This window comes from Spermophilus citellus (assembly GCF_964194105.1).
Source record: "Spermophilus citellus genome assembly, chromosome: 17".
Lineage (NCBI taxonomy): Eukaryota > Metazoa > Chordata > Mammalia > Rodentia > Sciuridae > Spermophilus > Spermophilus citellus.
In genome coordinates this window covers 33,593,938-33,617,349 of record NC_138199.1, presented here as the reverse complement: position 1 = coordinate 33,617,349, position 23,412 = coordinate 33,593,938, and the positions used below count along the sequence as shown (strand labels likewise).

The following is a 23,412-nucleotide window of genomic DNA, read 5'->3' as shown; positions in this document are numbered from 1 at the left end:
TCCTGCCTCCAGGCGCCACCTGGCCTCCCACCACCTCTGGGCTGTGGGCCTCACCTGTTGGCCTTCAGGTTTTTCAGCCGGGCTTCCAAGTCATTCAGCAGGTTGATCTTCTTGCAGCACTGAGAGCAGTACACATCCAGCAGCTCGCTGTTGTAGGTGTGCCGCATCTTCCTCGGTGTCTGCCCCGCACTGATCCAGGGGAGGGAGGAAATCACCTTCTTAGCCGTCAGGCTGTGCCCTGTCCCTGCTGCTGAGCTCACTTCATTTGGTTCCCAAGATTTATAAACTTTGCAGAGCAGGGCAGAGAGTGGGAATAAAGCAACCGAGCACCCCTTCACCAACAAGCTCAAAGAGAAGCGGCCAGTGAGATGCACCCACTTAATAAGCACAGCACACCAAGAGGGAATGTCAGAGGAAGTAATGACTCAGGTGGGGGGAAGCGATCATGGAAGGAGGTTCTAGAAGCAAGATGACACAGACACCCCTGTCAGGGCCTGTGGCCTTCCAGCTTAGTTAACTGTTTCTTTGCTAAGATGGAAGGAGGGAGGAAGAACTCCAATCTCCCAATCGGGGTGCAAAGGCAGCACCCCCAAGCCCCAGGTCAGAGGGCAGGATGGTCATTTCAGGACTCTGCCTATCTGATCTCCTAGGATGAGGCCGGATTGGTTCTGCCATTTTTTTTTCTGAGCCCCCAATACCATCCCAGACCAAGGAGCCACCTGGAAGACACCGAAGACCCCAGGTCCGAGTAGACGTTGGTCCTGGTCTCATCATCGGGGCAGGGGCTGCTGGGGGCACAGTCCACGTCATCCCCCTCCCCGTAGTCTTCAAACTGCTCCTCGTTGCTGATGAGTGAGGCGGTGGAATGTGTGGAGAGGTCTGATGTCGTCATGGATGGAGTGTGGACCAGGGACCTGGGGGCCACAGCATCTGTTAGTGAAAGACTGAGGGGTCCCACCTATAGCTCCTAGTGGGGGAGACAGGCCAGGCCTTCGGCACTACAGACAGTGAGAATCTCATCCAGTTTGCATCTTTTGACTTTGGGACCCCATCCCAAAGGGAACATCTCACCATAGAAACTTTCTGCAAGACACAATGCAAACTGAGTAGCAAAACAATGGTTACTACTTGAATAGTTTAACTCAATTAAATTATAATTATAGTTATTAAACTAGAACATACATTAGTGAATCAAACATTAAGTAATGGAATATAAAATGGTTGTTGAAACCTTCATAAAAATATTGGCAATAATCTAAGAAAATGAATATAAATAAAGTTAGTTACAAATTTTGAGACATTTTTAAAGACTGAGTACATCAGCTACATGCAGTGGCCCATGCCTACAATCCCAGTGACTTGGGAGGCTGTGGCAGAAGGGTTGTAAGTTTGAGGTCAGTCTCAGCTACTTAGTGAAGTTCTGTCTCAAAACAGAACATAAAAGGGCTGGGGGTGTAGCTTAGTGGTAAAGTTCCCCCAGGTTCAATCTTCAGTATTCAATAAAAAGAAGAAGAAGACTGAGTATGTCAAAGGTCTGTACAGAAGGAGGAAGCATAGGAAATAAAAACACTGACATGGTAACAGGACTCGGGTTTAGGGTCATTGCTTATTTTTCCTCATTCTTGCTTTTCCTACCTTTTTCAAGTTTTGCTTAATTGGCATGCTCACCTTTTAAAATGAAATGATAGATAGCAATAAGCTATTAGGTAAGAAGTGTCTCCTGTTTAGAGAGGAGACTTCCAGTCCAAAGATGTTTAATCAAAAAACAAAACAAAACAAACCACAGGTCAGAGCCTCCAAGGGGGACCCACGGTATGTCCTGTGACATATCAGGGCCTGGCTGGTCCCATCTATCACCCAACAACAGAGAGCGGTCCAGTGCATCCCCTGTGAACGTATCTCCCCTGTGGTCACTCTGCGGTAATTTCCCTACACCATCACTCAGACATCATGATTTCCCTGAGCTCCCTGAGCCTCCACTCAAAAATGGGGAACCTGAACTAGGGAAAGAATCTTGTAATCATGGGTTAAAGCAGCAATTCTCAAACCATACCCCCAGGAACCCCAGTTTCTATCTAAGGAGCTGGGTTAATGATAGGGTGAGTAAAGATCGCATTTCCTGGCACCTCGCCCCATTTTTTGTTTATTTATTTATTCAAAAGCCCGTCTTTGGGCTCCTAGGCACTTCAGGTTGAATTAACCGCATTGCTCAGTGCTTTCCTTATAAATTTGACTGAAATTCTTGGCAGCCAGGGCTGGCTGGCCTCTTGGTCATTAGTCCCAGAAAACAATGGTGCCAAATGGCAGATGACCGGCTACCAGATTGATAGTTCTGTTGGCCTCAGCCATTTGTTCTGGGGTGGACTGGTCACAGGTGTAGTTGATGTAGTCCCAGCCACCATGGACTCCTCTCAGTAGACAGACCACGTCAAGGGGGCCCCCGAGGGCATCGTGACTCTCTGAGCACTAGGGGGGGCGGGTGTTAGGCTGAACCACCTTTTGGAAGGTCGAAAAACTGAGGAAAAGCTGGCAATTTCGTGTGGTTTAGCCAACACTGGAACACCCCTCCCCTGCCCTCTCTTAAATATCTGAGTTGCCCTGTCACTTTCTTCCAATACCTGGGTCACCACTCCTAATTGCTGTGGCCCCTCAGCCAGGTGGTGGCTGCATCCCATCACCCCACAAGCACTGTATCCCTCCAGAGATTTCAGGAGAGCTGAAATGAAAGACTCCCTTCTGCTGATACCACACTAACAGATCAGGGCCTGGCCGACCCCATCCACAACCTACTAACAAAGAGAGGTCAATGCATCACCTCTGACTAAGTCTTCCCTTTAGTTACGACGTAGTAATTTCTCTCTATTATTATCCTGGGAAGTCACTAGGTCTTCCCTCTCCTCCTGCAGTGCTGGGGATTGAATCCAGGGCCTGAGCATGCCAGGCAAGTGCTTTACCACTAAGCTATATCCCCAGCTCTACTTAGATATTAATACTGTTTTTTAAACAATTCTGATGAAAGAGTATGCGTCCCCTCTCATTAAGCAGTCATTAAAACTGACTTGGCACAGCTGCCTGAAATTCCAGAACTCTTCCTACTGTCAGGCATCGAGGCTGCTTAGAACTTCCCGCGGTGCAGAACCTGCAGAGAAGGAACGCCAGGGATGCGATCTTTAGCGTTCCACTTGCTCTTTCAATGACTGCATTTCTGGGCCTAAAAGACACATACCGAGCTCCATCAGTTTTCACTCACTTGTCCTCTGGCAGAAATAGGCCCCCGAGACCCCGCTCCTTGTCCTCGGCAGGACTCCCGACAGACCCCTCCAGGCTCTGGGTGCTTTCCATGGGGCTGTCCAGATCTGACTCCAGGGAGCCCTCAGCTGGGGCCAGTGTCATCATAGGCTCCTCCTCGTCCTCGGGAAAGATGCTGGGCTCCCTGGGGATGAGCTCGCCATCAGCAAAGGTGGAGCCAGGGACCTCAATGTCCTGGGAAAGACAGGGGGACAGAATGACTGGGGGCATGAGATCACTGGAACTTGGCACACCTCATCCAATTTCAAGGGCATCAACAGGGCCAGGGACAGTGGAGACTGCCGTTTGGGAAGGCCCAGACCCCAAGACCACAAGTGTGAGAATGCCTGGCAGGAAGACTAGTTTGGGGCTTCTCATACTGGACCACTCATGAGAGTCCAGTGAGGAGCTAGACCTCCCAGGGACAGCCATCCATGGAGAAGGGCCACAGCTAGGCTGGTCACATCACTCAGAACACCTGTTGGCATGCTGAAGCCCTCCTCACAAAGTCTGCACAGGAAGCCAAATGACAGAGCAGGCTCCTTGGTGATCTACACTGGGGATGTGTCCACACTGAACACTGAACAGCCTTCAAGACTACCCTGACCTCACAGAGTTTGACGCAGCACGGTAGAGGGAAGTCTGCACAGCTTGGGGTCCACCCTCCATGATTCTGGGCATGTCACAGAAACTCAGTCCTCTTCTGTAAAGCAAGACAGTCAATGAAGTCTCACAGAACTACTGTGGCCACTGCATAAGGTCTTTTGTGTTAGCCTTTGGCACTCAGTAGGCCCTTGATAAATAAATTCTGGCCAGAGGGCATGATGCCAGTCCAGGAGATAAGTGCCTGCCTTGGCCCTGCCACAGCCACGCTGGGGAGTGAGAACACCAGGCCTTTCACTTCTGAGTTCTGGGCCAGACCCGCCCATGCTGATCCAGGGCCGAGCATAGCACCCTGCACAAGGTAGGTGTGCAATAAAGATCTGCCTAGGTCTTCTGCTGAGGTTACCTCCTAAGAAGAGCTTTGGCTTTGTCAGAGTGACTCTCATACGAGGAGCAGCTCTCTGTGAGCCACTTCTAGGGATTACTTTGCTTCTGAGGAGGTAGATACCTTCCGGGTGGCTCTGCTTTTACCTATTCCCATGGGGATGCTAACCTGTTCCCAAGGTTCTACCGTGTGCTCCTAGGCAAGGGCTGACAGAGCGCTCTATTAAAAGTGTTTTCTCCTCAACGCAAGATTGCAAGATGGGTACCAGAAACAAGGGCTACAAAAAGTCTCCAGTAGTCTCAGACAAGCACAGGTTCCAGGAATCTGTGAAAACCACATGGAGACAGACCTCCAGGGTGCTGAAACCCACCAGGAGACTCCTGAGCTGGGAATAGGAGGTGATTAATGAGCTTTGCTCCTGCCTGGACCATGACTTGGAGTGAGCACCAGATGGACCAATAAAGTCGGCACCAGCCACCCTGACTGTGGAGAGCAGGCAGCTGAGTATCAAAATCACCCACAATGTTCACAGGCTGTTTCCACCTGGATGTCACTCATCAGATTCTACATGGCTCCTAGACCCTAAGCAGGCTCGTCATCAGCAAGCACAAAGAGCATCCTGATGGCCTCAAAAGGACACTGACGTTACTGAGCAACCACCTTGCTTCGGAGAAGGCGCTGAATTCATATTTTATTCACTGGGGGTTTTGTGACACCTATTCTGGATAGCTACTGCTATTCCATTTTACTGAGGCTGAAATTGTGGCATAGAGAGTAACTTCCCAGAGTCTTCTGGCCAGTAGGCAGAGGAAATCCCACCCCCACATCTGGATGCCCAGCACTTGGTTCCATTTGTACTGTTGCCCCCACATTTCACAGATTTTCACACCTGGAAGTAACAATGAGGAGACTGCACTTTAGTTACTATTTCTGACCCCTGGGTGCTCTGCCGGATGTAGCAGCTTCCACATAGGCTCGGGGCCTGGGCTCATGGGGAGGACAGCTAGTGATCTGTGCCTTGCCCTCAAAAAACCTCAGACTTCCCCTTCCTGGCCACAGTGTGCAAAATCAATAATAGCCAGGAAGGCTACTGTGTGGCTCACAGGAGAGCGTCACCACAGCCCTAGGACTTGGCTTCCTCTCCCCTTTCTGTAGGTGAAGGGTCTTGCCTGGGAAGCAGGGGCTGGGACCTGGATGTGTGTCACTCTCCCCCCACACACATCTGGGGTCCTGAGGCAGAGGTGGCCCACCTGGTTCCCAGAAGGCAAAAGTGTCAGAGGGACCAGGATCCATGCTTCTCAGGTGTCCAGACTGGCCTATGGACAGCTTGGGTTTGGCCCAGTGGACAGTCTCACTTAAACACTAACTCATGGTGGCAGGTGGGGACAGCTAGCCCCCTCACCTGATGATGTTCCTCTCACTTCTGGCAGCTGGTCCAAGCTCCTACCCAGGCAGAAAGAGTGACCTCAAGTGGTCTGTCTCAGTCATAGGCCAGGCAGAGGAAGGGGCACTAATGCCCGGCCCTCCCCCAAAGACCATCTCTTCCTGGGGCAGCTCTTCTTCAACCTTTGATGAAGCAGAATCCACACCTGCCTGCCCTTCACCTTTCACAAAGTGTCCTCTATCTGTCATGGGGCCCTCTGAGGGCTCTGTGAGGGTTACAGGGAGAAAAATGCCCGAATCCTATCTCTACCTGATACTTGGAGAAGAGGAGGCTCAGAGAGGCGGGTGGCCATCCTGGAACTTCCCAGTTCCCAGAGGGCCCTGCTGAGACCTGAAGCCCGGCTCAGACAGGCGGAGTGCAGGTCCCTCACCTCCCTGGGCTGCACACACACTCACTCTAACTTTTTCTCTTCAAATTAGCTATTCCCTCCATTAATACCTTTTCATTTAACCCACAAGTGTTTGCCCAAGGCAAGTGGAAATGATAATTACCACTTCAAAACCATTTCTGGTAGTTTCCCCCTAAATTAAAATAGTATAAAGATAGCTATGAGAAAAGTCACTGTATACCTTGGTTAGTCTGGGACAGTACCGGTTTGTGCCTGTCCCAAGGCCTTTTGGTTTGGCAACTATCCTGGACAAAAGCAGCACTGGTCACTCTGGCTCAGTTCCTGGGCCCAGTTCCTTATCCCACTGGGCTCAAGAGGAGAGTGGCCGCTCTGATGCCACGTACCTCAGGCAGAGAGGCAGAGCGGGGACAGTGGTGGACGATGATAGAAAGCAACTTCTTCTCCCCTCCCTGAGTTTCTCCTCATGGCTGGAAGAACTCATTTTAGAGTCATTTTAGAGCCCCTTCTGAGCCAGTGCCTCTTTTATGAGTTTTAAAGTTGCAGAGAAAAAGAACAAACTTGTCCATATGAAATCCCCCTCCCAGGGGTCTAGGGGACATGGGGACGTGGGCTTCCTAAAATACCCTCCAGCCTGGGGGTAACAGCTGAATAGAGCACCTGTTATGAACACAAGAAGCCACCTCACTATACGGGAGAGCTCTGGGGAATGGGGTAGAGCAACAGATGAACTGTCAGGGTGCTGAGGTGGTCCACTGGAGCTGAGGCAAGATGCCTGCCGCTTTCCCAGACTGACCCACAGCTGACTCTGACCATGGAGATCTAGGCTGCAGCAGCCCCGAAGGTGCTGGGGTCCTTCCCTCAAGGGCTGGGTGTAGTGGGAAAGAGGACAGCATCATCATGCTGACGGTCTCCGGCTCCAGCCCTGAGACTTGCTCTGGAGGGCTGGCAGGATCAGGGAGCGGCGAACAGATTCCCCAAGAGCAGAATTCCCAGGTACCCCGGTGTCTGAGCAAGGCAGGTGTCCAGGGTACCTTCTGGGACTCTGCCGCTCAGATCTCCCCTTTCCTGCCCTTGTCCCCCAGTGTGTGAAAAAGGTATCCATGCAATTTCATCCAGTCACCAGTCACCATCCAGAGGCCCCCACATCAGGGACAGATCCGGGCTTGGCACTTAACAAGGACTCCTGGGAGGTTGCAGAGAAAGGCTATATCTGATCTTTTGGGAGACTTTAGGCAAGGGACACAGTGACTTCAACTGGCAACACAGGGCATCGTTGGAAGTCCACTCTGACAGGGATTGGAGCCCAGAGGCTGCCCTGGGCACAGAGCTCCCAGCCTCCCAGGGCACAGGGCCAGCTCTTGGGACCACCCAGGCTTCCTTCCTTCCCCTGCAGAGGGCTCCCAGGAGTGAGGAAAGGCGGGGGGTTGGGGGGGAGATCCAATCTGGGTGGAACTGGGTGAGCGCACAGTTCTGGAGCCTGGTAGACTGAGTGGCAGTCTGGTGGCCCAGCCATTCATGGGCTCTGTGCCCCTGAGTCATCCCCTTCAGAGCAGAAACTGTCACCTCTAGTTTAGAGGCTGCTGTAAAGGGTGTGCTTGACAATTTGCACAATCACCAGAGAACAGCTGTTGGAGCCGTAAGTCCTGGCCTGGCCTGTGTGTGTGGCGGCAGCTGAGCTGTCCCTGTGGTCCATGTCCCACCCTGGTCAGCCAGCAAGGCCCTGACAGACAGGCAGCCAGGCCCGGAGGATTATTTGAGGCCAGGAGTTTCTGGAGAGAGTTCTGAGGCCCATGACAGGGGAAACAGGACCCAGCTGGCCGCTCTGGCAGGGCACCTCTGTGCCGCCAGCATCCCCAGCAGCACTGCCATCTTCCACTTTGCCACCCTGTCTCCAGATGGAGCTGGGCAGTGCTGGCAGCGGCTGGAAATGGAGTCTGGGGACACACAGCCTGCCTGTAGGGCCCCTCTTCATTCTCAAGAGCGGTATTCAGCCACCAGCAGACCCCAGAGTCACCCCCTCCTCTGTGGGAAGTTGGCAAGGGCTGAATTCAAAAGCTGCTGAAAAAGCCAAATAGCAACACATGTGTGAGTTGGGGGAGCATCAAAGTCTCAGAGCGGCCATAACAGTGCCCCTCCCCACGGTCAGAGGGTGTGTGTGGCCAGGCCTAAACTAAACAGCTTTATTTGGCCTTAACCCTCACCTACTTAGTCTGTCTCCAACTCACACACACCAGGACACTGCATTTTCCTGGTAGCTAAGGTGTAGGGGACATTGACTGAGGGGCTATATTTCTACACTCCCTACGAGAGGGATGACGCTGAATGGTTAGCCGGGGGATTCTGCGTCTGAACCCTGGTGGTTAGCACCCTAGGGAGCACCTGATAGGTGATTGAGAGTGTTGGCTGAACCAAGAAGCACGGGGGCAGGGTGAGGTGAGAAGGGTCCAACCACAGGCCCCTAAGGCCTGGCGCCAATTCTGGGGTGGTCTCCGCCTGGCTGTGTGGACACTGGATAAGCTGTTCAATTTCTGAGCCTCATTTAAAAACAATGGTGTGAGTCCCCACGTGACAAGATTGCCATGGAGAATCTAGGGCAGCATCTCCTATCTCAAGAATGTGAAAATGAGCTGGGGAAGGGGGTGGGTCAGGGCCAGGGCCACGCTCTGGGGTGGGTTCGGCTCCCACTCCACACTCGTGCGTTCTGCGGGCTTAAGTTCACTGAACCTCTCAGCCTCGGCTTCCCCATCCACAAGCTGCAGTTGGCCATGACTAGAACTGAGCAGGTTGGTAGGAGGTCTAAGCATTTCTAAAGTCTTCGCACCTTTGGAAAATGCTCGATTAATGTGAGCTAGTATCATCATCGTGTTGAAGCAAGACACCCAGGGGTGCTCATGAACGACTGGATTCTATCCAGACCCTGAGACCCTTTCTCACTGACCCCCAGTGACACGCTGGGTGGAGGGACGGGGACTCAGCATTGGGAGGCCAGACTTCTGCAGGCTCCAGAGCCTACCCTCCAAAGGCGAGATGCCACTCCCCCACCCTCCTCAGGGTCCTCTCCTGCCCACTCTCTTGGAATGTTGGTCTGCACATTAATTACACCCTTTAATAAGCGTTAAGGCAAGATGCTGCCTGGGGAGGGAGTCCGGGAGGCTCTGAGGCTCCAGCTCATCCACCCCCAGCCCTGGCAACGGCCCTGCTCCACAGGCAGGAACTCAGAGCCAAAGAACAGCTCTATGGGGACAAGGCTGGGTAAAAATAGCCTGGGCGGGCACATCCCAACTTCCCTCGCAGCCAGGCACCCGCGGGCACACGTGGAACACCACCGCAGGGAAAGGGTGGGGGGAGTGGACACAAACCAAGCCTCGTGTGAGGAGACGCATGGCTGGCTACTGGGCTTGGCCAGAGATGGAGCCCCCACCCTACCCCCCGTGCATTCCAAGCCAGCCGCCAGCCCAGGAATGGGGACAGGCCCTGGTCAGGGTCTCACTGGGACCTTCCTATGGGTGGCAGAAGCTTCAATTTAAGGAGTGAAGTCATGGGTGCCAATGCCCCTAAGTCTGTGGGGCTGGGCAACTGCAGGCAAGCAATCCCCCAGGGCCCACTGCGGCTCAGCTGCTCCACAATCCAGCCTGTGACCGACTCCTGCAGGCTGCCAACACCTGCTCCCATCAGGCTCCACTCTGCAGACAGGCCTTCGGGGGCTCACTGTGGTGGTGAGAGGTTCTGACTCCATAAAGGGAGGCCCAGGTGCCTGCTGGGGGCAAGGGTGGGAATTGAGGGAGGCTGAGCATCTACACAGCTTTGGCCTTGCTACGGAACTAAAGCCGTTCAGCTCAGCTCCAAAGCCTTGGTTTACCCCCACAATGCCAAGGGCAAGCATGGGAAAACTGGTCACCAAGCCACCAGGGTTTGCCACAAAGCCACCAGGGTTTGTCCCACATCTCAGCTGCTCTGGGGGACAGCCTTGTACTGTGAAATCACAGCTCCACAGCACTGTTTCACGTTCCGGTGGAGGAGGCCTGGCTCAGGAAGACAGGACAGACTGCCTGGTTCCCACCCCCAGGGCTAGCCTCACACTCCCCGGCCCCCAGCTCGCTCCCTCTCAGGGGAGGCAGTCAAGGGAGCTCTTGGGCCTCTCCTCCCAGCCAAGAGCTCAGGGTCCCCCTCCTGAATGCCACACCCCCAGAGGGAGGCTCCCCATGCCCCTCAACAGGAGCCCCTACAACAAATCTCAGTTCAGATACCTCAATGCTGCACACTGCTGTCATCCCAAGGTGGGCCTACAGGTCACAGGAGGGAGACCCTAGTGACAACTGTTGTTAGTCTCAAGTAAGAGGGCTCAGATCCTTACCTCACCCCTGGAGGGAGGTACTCCATCATCTCATTTTACAGATGGAGAGACTGAGTTGCTCGGGTCAACCAACATGCTGAGTCTAATCTAGTACCCCCGGACTGTGGTCTCGGGCTAGCGCTGAACAGAGGCCAGGCTGGTGTTTCTCAAGACTCCCATGCCACTTATATAAAGCAAGCCCTGGGACTGCACGCAGCACATCATGGACAGGTGTGGCGGCCCACACTGCCTCCCTCCCTAGCCCCACAACCCTCCGCCAGCCGATAAGGTTGGGGGAGGGAGGCATGCTGTAGCTCTCGGGAAGACTTAGGACAGGAGGGACACCAGACAGCTTCTGGGGTGAAACCAAAACCAGGGAGGCAAATTCCATAAGGGCAGCTACAGAGTAGAGGGACTGACAGACAGTAAGGGATTAAGGGATCTAAAGACACAGCATGGTGATAGAGTGCTCAAGGCCCTGGGTTCAATCCCCAGTACCATTAAAAAAAAAAAAAAAAAAAAGATGGCACGTGAGGGGATGGAGTGAGTGGCCTTCCAGGAAGTACCAAGAGGGAGGGTCTGCCTCAGACCCTGCAGCGTCCCCCCAGGAACTGGGCAGAGGTGCGTCTGGCTGACCAGCATGTCCAGCCTGTCCTGAAGACTGTGGGGCCCAGTTTAGCCAGCACCAGAGCTGGAGAGCATTCAGCATCCATCCAAACCCAAGTCCCACGTCCAAGTTCACCCACCACCCCTCCCAGAGCTTGCTGACCTGGGGGAGAAAAAGGGCCCCCCACACTTGCTGCCAGGGTACATTCTCACTCCAAAGGAATCACTGGCATTCTAGCTGTTTCTGGGGATTTTTTTGTGTGGAGTCTTTTTGTTAGTTTGTTTGTTTTGGGTGGTGCTGGGGATTGGACTCCGGGCCTCTGTATGCTAGGCAAGTGACCCCTGAGCCACACCCCAGCCAGCATTCTGGGTCTGTGTAGCTGTCTAGAGTACATAGTCTTGGGCAGGAACTGACCTGAGTCTGGGGACAGGGCAGGTAGTAAGATCTGTTTTTTTGTTGTTGTTGTTGTTTGTTTGTTTGTTTGTTTTTTTAGTTGTTGATAGACATCTTTTTTTATATGTGGTGCTGAGAATCAAACCCAGTGCCTCACACATGCTAGGCAAGTGCGCTACCGCTGAGCCCCAGCCCGAGCTCCAGCCCCAGCCCCATAAGGTCTGTTTTTCAAGCCTGTTGTGCTACAGGCCAGACTCTGGACTATGGTATGCCCCACACCCTGCCAAAAAACCTCCCTCTACTTTTGGGGAGACCCTCTGGCCCCTCTATCCCCCAGCACCACTTCCACTCCAGTAGCATGTGTACATATGGACAGCTAATAAAAATAAAAATGTATTACTAAAACTCGAACCAAGAAGGGAAAAAAAGGAATTAAAAGCATGAAAGGATACAGGGGAAGGAAAGGAAAAGAGGATCAGAGATCAGATGGGACAAATAAGAACAAATAACTCAATATTATTAGTAACACATTAAGTGCAAAATGGAGTGAAGGAAAAGATAAATATCACTGGGCGCAGTGGTACACACGCCTGTAATCCCAACGGCTGGGAGGCTGAGACAGGAGGATCTTGAGTTCAAAACCAGCCTCAGCAATGGTGAGGCGCTAAGTAACTCAGTGAGACCCTGTCTCTAAATAAAATACAAAATAGGGCTGGGGATGTGGCTCAGTGGTTGAGTGCCCCTGTGTTCAATCTCCAGTACAAAAAAAAAAAAAAAAGATAAAGATAAATACCAACCCCAAAAAAGCTGGGGGCTATGTTAATCTCAGGTGAAGAACTTTAAAGCAAGGGACGTGATCAAAATGATAAAGCATCAATTTTACAAAATGTAATACTCCTGTCTATGTTCTAACACTGCTTCAAAATACACAGACCAAAACCTGACAGAACTAAGAGTTGGAGATTTTAAATAACTTCCCTTAGCAATTACAGAACAAGCGAATAAGGAGTAGAGGGGCTAGGGTCGCCAGGTACACCACAAACAGGACTCACACATGCAGGGAACTCCCAGACAAAAATCAGATCAAGGGCAGTGAGAAACTGCACACTCCCACAGTACCAAAGAATCTCCCTACAGATCACTGCAAAACACAGAAAAGCCCCTGCATTTCTCTATCATGGAGGAAACAGGCTACTGTCCCTTTAAGGCAGTGACTAAACATAGCAACACTAACTGGGAAGAACCAGACCCTATTCCTCTGCTGTGGCAAACAGGAGTTACACGGCAGCACCCGTGATCAGTCCTGACAACATATTTAACATTTAATCAAACCTTAGATCTCATTTCCACTAAATGGGGAAAGAGGTCAAGAGGCAAACAGACAAAGAAGTACAAGGGATCATCTATGAGATGTTTGGCTTTGTCTATTACAAAAAGAGAGTGTCGTAAAAGACTGTCCGGTGGGTGAGGTTTCCTAGATCAGTGTTCTCAAGCTTTAGTGTGCATCAGAAGCACATGGGGGTGGGGTGTGAAAACTCAGATTGAATCAGTTTCTGATTCAGTCAGTCTGAGGAAAGGTTGAAAATATGCGTTTCCGCTGAGGACCGTGCATTGGTGGTGGCTCAGTGGGGGAATTCTCACCTTCCATGAGGTTGAGGACAGTAAAGTAAAGCATTTCTAACAAGATCTCAGGTGGTCTATTCTCCATTAGATCCCAGATCAAATGAACACACGACTCAGGGTGTACAGGACACACAAAAATGACAAAGGACCAATTTAACAGGATGTAACACTCATATATATTTATATATTGAAAAATAAGTTTCAAAGCAAACTTTTGGAAACAGGGAAGATGGAATATGGTCTAGGTATTGGATAATATTAGGGAAGTATACTTAATTTTGTTAAGTGTGTTAACAGTGTATTAATTATGAAGTCTGGGACCTGTGAGGATGGGAAGGGGACAGATTGCCTTCCCTGTGCCAGGCTTCAGGCAACCTTGCGGAGTTACACAGGTTGGTGATTGAAATGCGTGGCTGGGCGTCACCTCGACCTTCTAAGGGAACATAGTGGCAGACCTGCAGCCGTTACCAATTCTTACAGGGCATTGTTTTGGTCTGCAAGAAGTAAACTTTATATGAAAGACAGCTTCCCCCCCCAAATTTGCTGAACTGAGTAAGGGAAAGTATAAAATCCCTGGCAAGTTCAGCTCCATTTAAAAGGAATATGAACAAGAGAAGCCATCCTTGCTCTAAAGGTAGAACCCAGAGAAACACCACGCCTAGAGGCCCGAGCGAGAAAGGCCTCAGGAGAGACCAACCCTACTGGCATCTTGATCTCAGACTTTAACTTCCAGAATTATGAGAAAATACATTTCTGTTTTTAAGCTGCCCAACCTGTGGTACTCTGGCACAGTGGCCTTGGCAACCCATACTCCTTCCTTCTCCCTGGCAGGAGGCCTGCATGGAAACCTGCACCCAAGCTTGGCCTGGGGTTTTACCGACACCCCCCCCCCCCGCCCCAGATAATGCAAGTGAATTCCTTCAAGGTCAATTCCAACTCCAAGAGAACTACTGATTCTCGGAGGCGCATAGCGCAGTGGTAGAGCACCTGTCTAAGATTCATGAGGTCCTGGGTCCTGGGATCCATCTATTTACTTTTGATCTTTCCTCAAGAGAAATGTTGCATTCTTTTCCATGATCAATTTTTGAGATGTTGCAGCTCTTAAGAGGCTATATTTTGCTGAAGCCAAAGCCTGGTGGATCTATGATGATCAGGATGATGTTTTAGAAACACTACTGACATAGGAGTCTGCATCCATTATTTCCATTTTCTTGTGTTCTCTCAATAGCGTAGCTATATTTTAAAGAAGTCCATGTGCAGTTCAGAGACATTAGAATGGCAAACGCAAAGGCAATTTTTGTTTGTCCAGAACTGTATTTAGTGTAGTTATAAGACAGATGTAAAAGCTATTTTACCTAAATAGTGACTGGTTTACAAAAGAAGAGACCAGCAGTCAGCCTTGGAATCACAGGCCCTGAACACACAGCCTCTAATCCTGGGTTGGCCACTTCTGTGGCCGGAAGGGCCCAGTAATTGAGCAAGATATTTCCAGTTTCTCCATGCCAGACAATATTTCTGGCTACTTGAAATCCGGAGCAGATTTCTTCCCTCTGTTGTGGTCAGGGTGGGAAGGAGAGCCCCTACTGCCCCTGGGACACGTGGCACCCAGCTCAGCTGTGATGCCAGCCTCATATGACATGGCTGAAACCTGAGCATCCCCTGGCCCCCCTCCCATGGCTGTCCAGGGTCAGTGACAGTGACCGAAGGCAATGCTGAATTTGGAAGATTCATCTCCAAAGAAAGCACACGGGAGTGAACCCACCGTGAACCCATTTTCTGATCTGGCCCTGAATGAGATATGACTATCCCTAAAAGCCCTGGGTCTCAGATCCAAGTGCCTCAGTGAACCCATTTCCTAAACAAAAGGGATTCAAAGAGGCCATCTGGTCTACCCTGGCCACCCAGACAGAGCCAACAGCCTTGATTTTCAAATGAGAATGTGGACTTCACGGGCAAACTGTCGGGGGATTATGAAAACAGAATTTAAATTGCTTCCACATCTGGAAACCAAACCCAGCAGCCAGCTCCAAGAATTCCAGGCACGCCAACCAGTGGAGAAGCCACAGGTCAAGGGAGGCGTTGGGAGTCCCCTCACCCACCACTACCTAAATCCACCCAGGAGACCCTGTCTACAGGGAGTGGCTGATGGAGCCACACCCCGGGAGGGGAGCGGGAGGAGACTGCATATTTTATCTTCATGGGGCTTTGGAGACTCCATATATTTTTTAAACTATTTATTCTTAAGTTTTAGGTGGACACAATATCTTTATTTTACATTTATGTGGTGCTGAGGATCGAACCGGTATCTTGTGCATGCTAGGCGAGCACTCTACCACTGAGCCAAAACCCCAGCCCAAGACTCCATATTTTATCATCCTGATAAGAGGAGAGGAGAGAAAGCTAACATACCAGAGTGGAGCGTCTCCCACGCCCGCTGGCTCTATGCATCACAGAGGGCTCTGTTCCCCCTATAAATCCCTGCAAGGAAACAATCTCCTCCTTAGAGACTTCAGTCTTGATCGGAAAATGAGTGTCCAGGGAGTTTCATGCATTTTCCCCTGAAGTTACACCATACTTTTAAAAAAAAACAAAAAACAAAAAAACAACTCCTCTTTGTTATCCTCTACAAAGCTGGGGTCACACAAACCTGAATCAGGTCCCCCTTACTAACGTCAGTCGCTCCATCTCAATTCCCAGAGATTTCTCCAGTGCCCAGCAGAAGCTCCTGCTCCCGAGCTACCACCTCACCTCTAGCTCTCCTGAAAAAGCCCTGGACACACCTGTCAAAGCAGAGTGAGGGGACAACCCACTGAAAGGACGCACATCAAGGGCTCTCCTCACTCTTGGAACAGGCAGCTATTTTGGGCTACAAATTATAGCTTTCCAAGATGTGGCGGTTTGAAGTGAGGGCTTAATTACTCACACAGCCAAGAGCTTGTGGGGCTTGCTTTGGGGGCTCCACATTTTGTCATCATGGTAAGGGGAGCTCAGACTCAAAGGGAAGGCTTGGGCCAACTCTTCCCCCTCTGATGAGTCCACCAGGGAGACACCATCATAAGAGGTCACATGGGACTTCCCAGAGAGAAGCCACTATCTGCTTCAGGGAGGGCACATCAGGGTGGAGTGACACGTAGTCTGAAGTCAGAGCAGGCGCCTACCCCAACCTGCTCTGCCACAGAGAGCCTGGAAGCCAAGAAGGGACCAGTGTTCACCCACGGCTCATGGCCAAAGCTCCCGTTGACCCACCCTTCTGAGCAGGCAGGCTGGACGAGACCTGACAGGGCTTCTGCCTCCATAACCCTCCCCTGCCCCATTTTCCAGAACCTCCCAGCAGCCCAGAGCCCCAGCAATCCTCCCAGCAGGCTCAGCTCAGGTGTCCTTCTCTGTCCCGTGGTCTTGCCAGGCCCAGCTACCCAGGCTGTGTTATTTATTTATTTTTGTGATCTTGGGGATGGAACCTGAGGCCTTGGACATGCTTGGACATGCTAGGTAAGTGCTCTGCCACTGAGCCACATCCCCAACCCTGCCTGGGGTTCTGTGTACTGGGGGTCACTCCAGCGCAGCTTGGGGGCCTGAGACATAATGAGTGAGGCAGCTCAGGCTGCTTGCCAGGAGCTCCCACCTGCAGTGGGGACAGGTGACAGGCATTAGGTCCGACCACTAGCCACAGCTGATGGCTCTGAGGGCAGAGAACCCCCAGGGAAGTCTATCAGGACCCCCTCCAAGAGCCTGCAAGTTACCCACTGTCCACAGGAACAGGTCCTGGTTCCTCAGACCAGCGGCAAAGCCTTTCCAGCCGGTCTCGGCCTCAGGACATGCTCCTGCCCCCAGCCCACACCCCAAGCACCTGTCCACCTTTCCCACTCTTCCTTGCCTGGGCACACACATATGTGGGCATGAACACCTCCTCATCCAAGAGTGGAGCAGGGCTTCAGGTCCCCAACACAATGCAGAGCTGAGGGGCCCAGCTAATGGCCTTCATCAGAATGTCAAGAGGGAGACCTGAGAGGCCACTGAACACAAGGTCCACCACCACCTGCTCCCAGGTCTCCTCCAACCAGCAGCTACTACTGAGTCCTGCCTGGTGTGTCCCCGTTGCTAGACACCCCCATGTGACTGTCCCCTGCCAGGCACCCCTGGCACATCCCACTCACAAAGGTCCCTGCACCTTTACTGCTGTCCCTGCCCAGAACTCCTCCATCTGCCTCAGGGTGTTCAGTGGCGCAACACCCTTGGCTGGCATTCCTTGATAACCTTGTCACTTAGCTAAAGAAACACAAAGGCGTCAAACATTCGAAGGACCAGAAAAAAAATCATCTGTCAGGCACCCAAACATGTGCTAGGTGTCTGTGCTTCAGCCACTGTTCAGAGGAGAAAAGTCAGACTCAGAGAAGTTTAGTAATTTGCAAAAGGTCACAGAGAGAGCAGGGCTGGGCTGCGAAGAGCAGGTCTGATTTCAATGCATCAAGCAGGGCACAGAGGCTACCTGTCGCTCCTGGAGGCACAGTGTCCTGCGCCCTGGACAACTCTGAGCAACCAGAGCGCCTTGGGCTGAGTCCCGCAGGTCACAGGAACAGGGGCCAGCAACGCTGACAGCTCTGGGACTTGGGTAGAAGGTTGCAGGGACCGTGGCACACTGGGCTTCTGAGGCCTGGGCCATCCCAGCCTGGAGCACAGTCCCCTCCCCTTTCCAACACAGGGAGCTTTAAACAGGCTACATGTGGGAAGATCTTAGAGCAAGGGAGAGGAGAGCGATCTGGAAAAGAATTGCTAAAGGGAAACACGTGAAAATGAAAACAGGCAAAGTGGGAGGAGGAGGAGAGAAGGAAGAAAAAGTGACGTCCAGCTGTCACAAACTGAGTCAAGTAGCCCCTGTAACACCAGTTTTCCTCTGCTCCCTGGGGAAGGCCAGTGACCAGTTCCCACCCTCATTTCTCCTCTTAACCCAGGTGGGACAGGGCAGTGTGATCTTAGATGGTACCCAGCACGAGAGAAACAGGGCAAGGTGGCTCGCCTCCAGTCATGACAACTATGAGGCCACAATCCACATGAACTGGGAATGAATCTGAGGCTCAGAGAGGTTGCTCTACTTTCCCAAGACACACAGCTAGTGAGCCAGCTGGAATCCAAGCTCAGTATCCAAGCTCATCGCCTGAACCCCATCAGAGTATCTCCTCATACCATCTGTGGACCACCACCACAAGGTGGCTCTATCCCCTTCTTTTAAAAAACTGGACAGATTATGTAATTTCTCCAGAGGTTACCTAGTTTCTGTGTTTCATTAAATCCGAGACATCTCTGTTTTTAAGACACACTGTTATTTCAAGTACACCAAGAAAGAAAGGTGCTGTCAATTAAATTATAACACACCAGCAAAGGTACGACGCATACGATCTGAGATGTTAAAATGGGAAGAAGAATGTGTCTTAGAATCCATAAAGTCCAAGGTGTGCCTATGTGGGGGAGGGGGCCGGTCACAGTTCTGTAGACAGTGTGTGTATGACAGAGGGCGGTCAACAACTCCATGCGCCCTGCGGCACAGGTGCACCCACCCCTGCTGCTGCAAGACTCTTCTTTGCTAATAACTGATGCGATCGTGCAGATAATCACACAAAAAATGTGCTGGCCAGCCCTGCCTTGTCAACAGGAACCCTCCCTTGACCAGAGCACCATCCACTCGAGGCTACCTGACACAGCCAGGCCAGGCCGGCCAGCTTCACCTCAGCGGAGCTGCAGACCTCAGAGTGGCCAAGCTGGATAAGCAGGTAGGTTTGTCCCTTGGAAAACTCCCAAGGACAGTCACCTAATGTGGCCGGGCAGTCGCACGGCCTGCACCTTTCAATCTGGCCTCGCTCCAGATCTCAGGATGCCTGCAGCCAATCAGAGCCTGGAGGATCACTAAGACAGACGGCGGCCTGCCAGGGGCAGACGGGCACTGCCACAAGCCGCCTCCTCCAGCTGGGCACTGGTGGCTGGACAGGTGGAGGTGAAAGGCAGGTGGGTGAAGGTGCAGAGGGCCACCCTCCCCTTGGTAGACAGCCACAGCTTGGTGGAGGGGGAGCCTCTGGGAGGATGGGCCAGGTGCAGCCCCACACTGAGCCCCCTGGGGAGAGGGCGATCACCTCAGGATGAGCTTTGCCTCTGGGTCACACATTGCCCAGGTCACTTTGGCCCCAAAGGCTGCATCTGCAGAGGCCAAGTTGGTTTCTTTAAAAATACAGAAGCTGAGGAAGTGGAGTTTTGCTTCTCCTATGCTGGCCCTCAAATGATGGAATTTGTTCCCTGTCACCTTCCTGTTTCAGAACTGACATCCCCTGCAAGAAATTCTGTTAGGTGCTCAGGTTATCAGTCCTGAGAACCGACCCGGTGGCACCGTGCAGAAACAGAAGCCACAGCTCCCAGCACTGCTCGGAGTGCTTTTCCTGCTTTATAGCTGGGTCCACAAGCCGACCCTGCAAGGTGCTGGCATCATCCCCACGACGCGGGTGAGGGAAGTGAAATACAGAAGTATTTCAGCCAGTAGCAGAGCCGGGATCTGAACACATGCAGCCTGACCCTGGAGTCCAGGCACTTGGGCATGACACTGCCTGCCTCTCTGATCCCTAGCCACCCATGGAGCGACAGCCAGCTGGTAGTCAGAAGTCCCGAGATGCCTGACCTCGCCGTGGCTTGCTTTATTTCCACCATCGCCCTAAGAGGCAGGTGCTATTATCAACTCTACTCTATACACAGGGAAACCAGGGCCCAGAAGGTGAGGTAGCTGGTCTGAGGTTCCACAAGGAGCGAGCGGCAGAGCCAGGGTCTAGACCCAGGTGTTCTCTGGCTCCAAAACCATGTTTTCCTATCTTGAGAAAACAGGCCTTGGTGACTGAGTATGAGTGCAAGGTGCCTGGGCTTGAGGTGGGCATTTCCTCCAGGAAAACCAGTGAGCAGGAAGGGGAAGTCTGTCCTCCTCTCTCCCATCCTTAGAGGGAGCGGACAGCCCAAGCCACTGCAGCTGGAAAGCCCTGCCTGAAGCGTGGGTTCCCTTCACATGGCAACAGGCCTGCAGGACACTGAGGAAGGGGACCAAGATGACTGCAGGGCATCCCCTGACACGCTCCCCCACTCCAGCTCTCTTGAGGCCCCTTAAAAGAGGGGGGCAGCGCCACAGATATTAATAACTTGGACAGAGCTTTATTTTCATTTGAAAAATGTTGATGCAATTCAGGAAAGAACCCATTTATCTAGGAAGACAAGCAGGTTGAATCAACTAAGAACAGGACCCACGGCTGGAAAACTTCCCACCGTTAAAGGAAGCCAAGCAGCGGGGTTAGGAATGTTGGCATGACTAGCACCAACCTGTCCGGCAGACAAGGGGCTGGGGGTCACCAGACCCCACCTCCTCCAGCCTTCAGCCGACCCTCCCAGGACACACATTTCTGGTTGCCTGCTTTCACCGTCCTCTCTCACCACCTTCCCAGGTCATTGGACAAAGTTAGGAAGTGACCAACAGGCTCCCAGGCTGCTCAGGAAGTTACTGAGGCTCTGAGCTTTTGCTGATAGGTGCTCCTGTGAAGGGCTCAGCTCCTTAAGAGCCCCGGAGCAGTAGAGGCCCCTGGGTGAGGTCAGCTGGGCATCCCCAGATCCACTCAGCCTTGAATGGGGCCTCGTGAGCTGGCCAATGCCAAATTCCATTGAATCAACAGTGTGGTGATGAAGCCCCAGATACTTGGGCAAGGACTGGCCTATGTGGTCACATACTCGGCATGAGAAAAATGACAGCTCCTGATGAAAGCAGATAAACGTGCCCAGGCTTTGGGGGCACATTCTGCAGCCCACCACCCAGTGGGGGCTCTGGATCACACTGTTCAAATTGGACAATCAGGGTTCAAATTGGACAATCTTCCTAAGTGACCATGGGCTGGCCAGGGAAGGTGGCCACTAACTCACCTCAGACACCAGGAACCCAGAGGGTACCCCTAACCCTCAGCCAGAACCTTGTAGCAAGAGGGTAGATGGGTGACACCCACCTGGATATGCGCCTGACACATACATACACACGCTCTGGGAGCCTAAACTAGATGAAGACGCATCCCAAAGCTGCTGCCCACGTGTATGTGTACCTCTCTGAGTTGAAGGGGGCTGGGGCTAGGGCTCAGTGGCAGAGTGCTTGCCTCGCACATGTGAGGCACTGGGTTCAATCCTCAGCACCACATAAAAATAAAAATAAAGATATTATGTCCAAGTATAACCAAAAAAATTAAAAAAGAGAGAGAGATGAAGGGTCAGAACTGTGTTGTCAACTAGCCACAGGGGGAAGGACTGCAGAGGGAAGCCAAGGGGGCATCAGGAAGAGATGAGGAGACAGAGCCCAGGGAGATGAGGGCTTCGGGCTACTGAACTGGCCTTGGGTGCTGTACTTGGCTTCACCCCAACAAGAATGGACCCTAGGAAGGAGTCAGGCCGCAAACAACCCTCTGCCTGCTCCAAGACCCAGCTACGTGCACAGCACAGAAAGGCTTCTTCTGGTTTCATTTGTGAGTTGGAAACAATGTGGTGTGGCAAGAAGTGTTGCCACATTCACATGGAAGGGTTCCTCTGATAGGACTCAGGCGAGGACAGGAAGTCCACAGCAGCCAAGGCCACACAGATACCTCTTCCCCAAGAAATGCCTTGGTGCCCAAATGCCCTCCACAGGAAGGGCAGGAGCAATGGAAAGCTAGGTATCATGATTTCCAGTCTCCACTGAACTAGTCTTCCTGGGATTCTTGCTGTTGCTTGTCACCAGCAGGCACCCTCCATCTCTCGGGTCCTGTCCCCCTGGCTGCTCTCCAGGCACAGCCTCCACTTGCAGTTCTGTGGATGAGCTACCTCAGCGTCGGTCACATCTCAGGGGCTTTGCATTGTTGTTCCCTCTGCTTGTTCCTCTTTTATCGATATTAAGGTGGCACCTTCTCAGTGAAGACTTCCCTGTCCACCTTATTTAAAAACACAACTTCCCTGATTACTACATTTAAAACCAAGCACTCCCAGGGTTGGGGGTGTAGCTCAGGGGCAGAGCACTCGCCTGGAAGGTGCAAGGCTCTGGGTTCAATCCCGGCACTGCAAAAAAAAACAAAAAAACAAAAAGAAAGAAAACAAAACAGACTCCCTCATGGCAGGAATTCTCACCTACTCCGTTCACTAATATATCCCCAACACAGAATCTGGCACAAATTAGACACCCAAATATTTGTTGAAGGAAGAATTCAGCATTTGCCCTTGTGCTGGGCACTGGGCAAACACACAGGGAAGGGCATGGTGCCCTACAATGCCATCTGATAGAGGAGACTGTCCTACCATCCCAGAGAGAAGATCATGACATCAGTATGACACCAGGTGGACCAGCCAAGTCAACATGCCTGTCTCATCGTGCCCGGCTGGCAGACAGGACCACCTATTCATCCAGCCGTCAGACCTGAGCACTCTTCCTCATATCAAGGCCAATGGCTTGATGCCACCCAGTCACTCTGTCAAGAGCCAGCAGAGCTGACCCAAGGAAAACAGAGCCCCTGGGCCTGCCTGCCTGGCAAAGCCAGGACACTGTGTCTCACAGCTAACACCAGGTGGACCAGATGAGGATGCTTCCCTTTCAAAACACCTGGGCTGTCCCTCCTCCATCCGTGCAATGCCTGCCTCCTAGAACAGCAGCGCCCACCTGCTGTCTCTTTGGGAGATTCCCCCACAACCTGGACCTCCTCCTCACCCCCGCCTGAAGTACACTGAAATGCAACTGTGAAGCCCCTCAAAGGAAGATCACTGTGTAAGAACTCATGGAATAACAGGTCGCCTAGAGATTGTCAAGCCCCAAAAAGGATTTGAGCCAAGGTGGGGGGTGAGAATGAGGAAGGGTGAATTGTGAGGGTCCCAAGCAAACAGCTAAAGTGAAAGGTCTGAAGCTAAGTGCAGTGGCACACACTTACAATCCCAGCAACTCTGGAGGCTGAGGCAGGAATGTCCCAAGTTCAAGGCCAGCCTCGGCAACTTAGAGAGACTTTGTCTCAAAATAAAGTAAAAAGGCTGTGGGTGTAGCTCAGTATGTAAAGCACCCCTAGGTTCAATCCCCAGTACTACCACAAAGAGAAAGAGAGAGAGAAAGTGTGTGTGTGTTTATTGGAGGAAGGTCCTATCAGGAGGGAAAAAGAGCTGGGAGACCATAAAGGTGCCAGAATACTTTAGGGAGGGACACAGATGGTCAAGAAAACTTCCCTAGTGCAGGCTGCCCCCTGGCAACTCCAAAGGAAATGGTTTGGAATACCCTGGTCCCTCTAATTTCTTCTGTTTTTTCTCCCTTCACTTGGCTAAAAGTCCTTTCCAAGGACAGATTCCAGGCAGATCTGTTAGGGCAAAGGCATGCCTCCCAGCC

General features: G+C 52.0%; 1 protein-coding gene and 1 long non-coding RNA gene across 5 annotated transcripts in view; one reads left to right on the top strand and one right to left on the bottom strand.

Annotated features, from left to right (window-relative positions):
* RAB11FIP4 (RAB11 family interacting protein 4) overlaps positions 1-23,412 on the bottom strand; it is a 113,254-nt gene that overhangs the window by 11,238 nt on the left and 78,604 nt on the right. For 3 of the 4 annotated variants that reach the window (XM_081271610.1, XM_081271611.1, XM_081271612.1), the window contains 3 exons: positions 3,251-3,483; positions 720-914; positions 55-189 (listed from right to left, as the gene is read on the bottom strand). In XM_081271610.1, the coding sequence (XP_081127736.1) occupies positions 55-189; positions 720-914; positions 3,251-3,483 (563 nt within the window). The remainder of the gene's footprint in view (positions 1-54; positions 190-719; positions 915-3,250; positions 3,484-23,412) is intronic. The other variant, XM_081271613.1, reaches the window with a different exon arrangement.
* LOC308636242 lies at positions 18,719-20,102 on the top strand. The gene is made up of 3 exons (XR_014019380.1): positions 18,719-18,790; positions 18,884-19,022; positions 19,328-20,102. It is a non-coding gene; the product is annotated as an uncharacterized lncRNA (long non-coding RNA).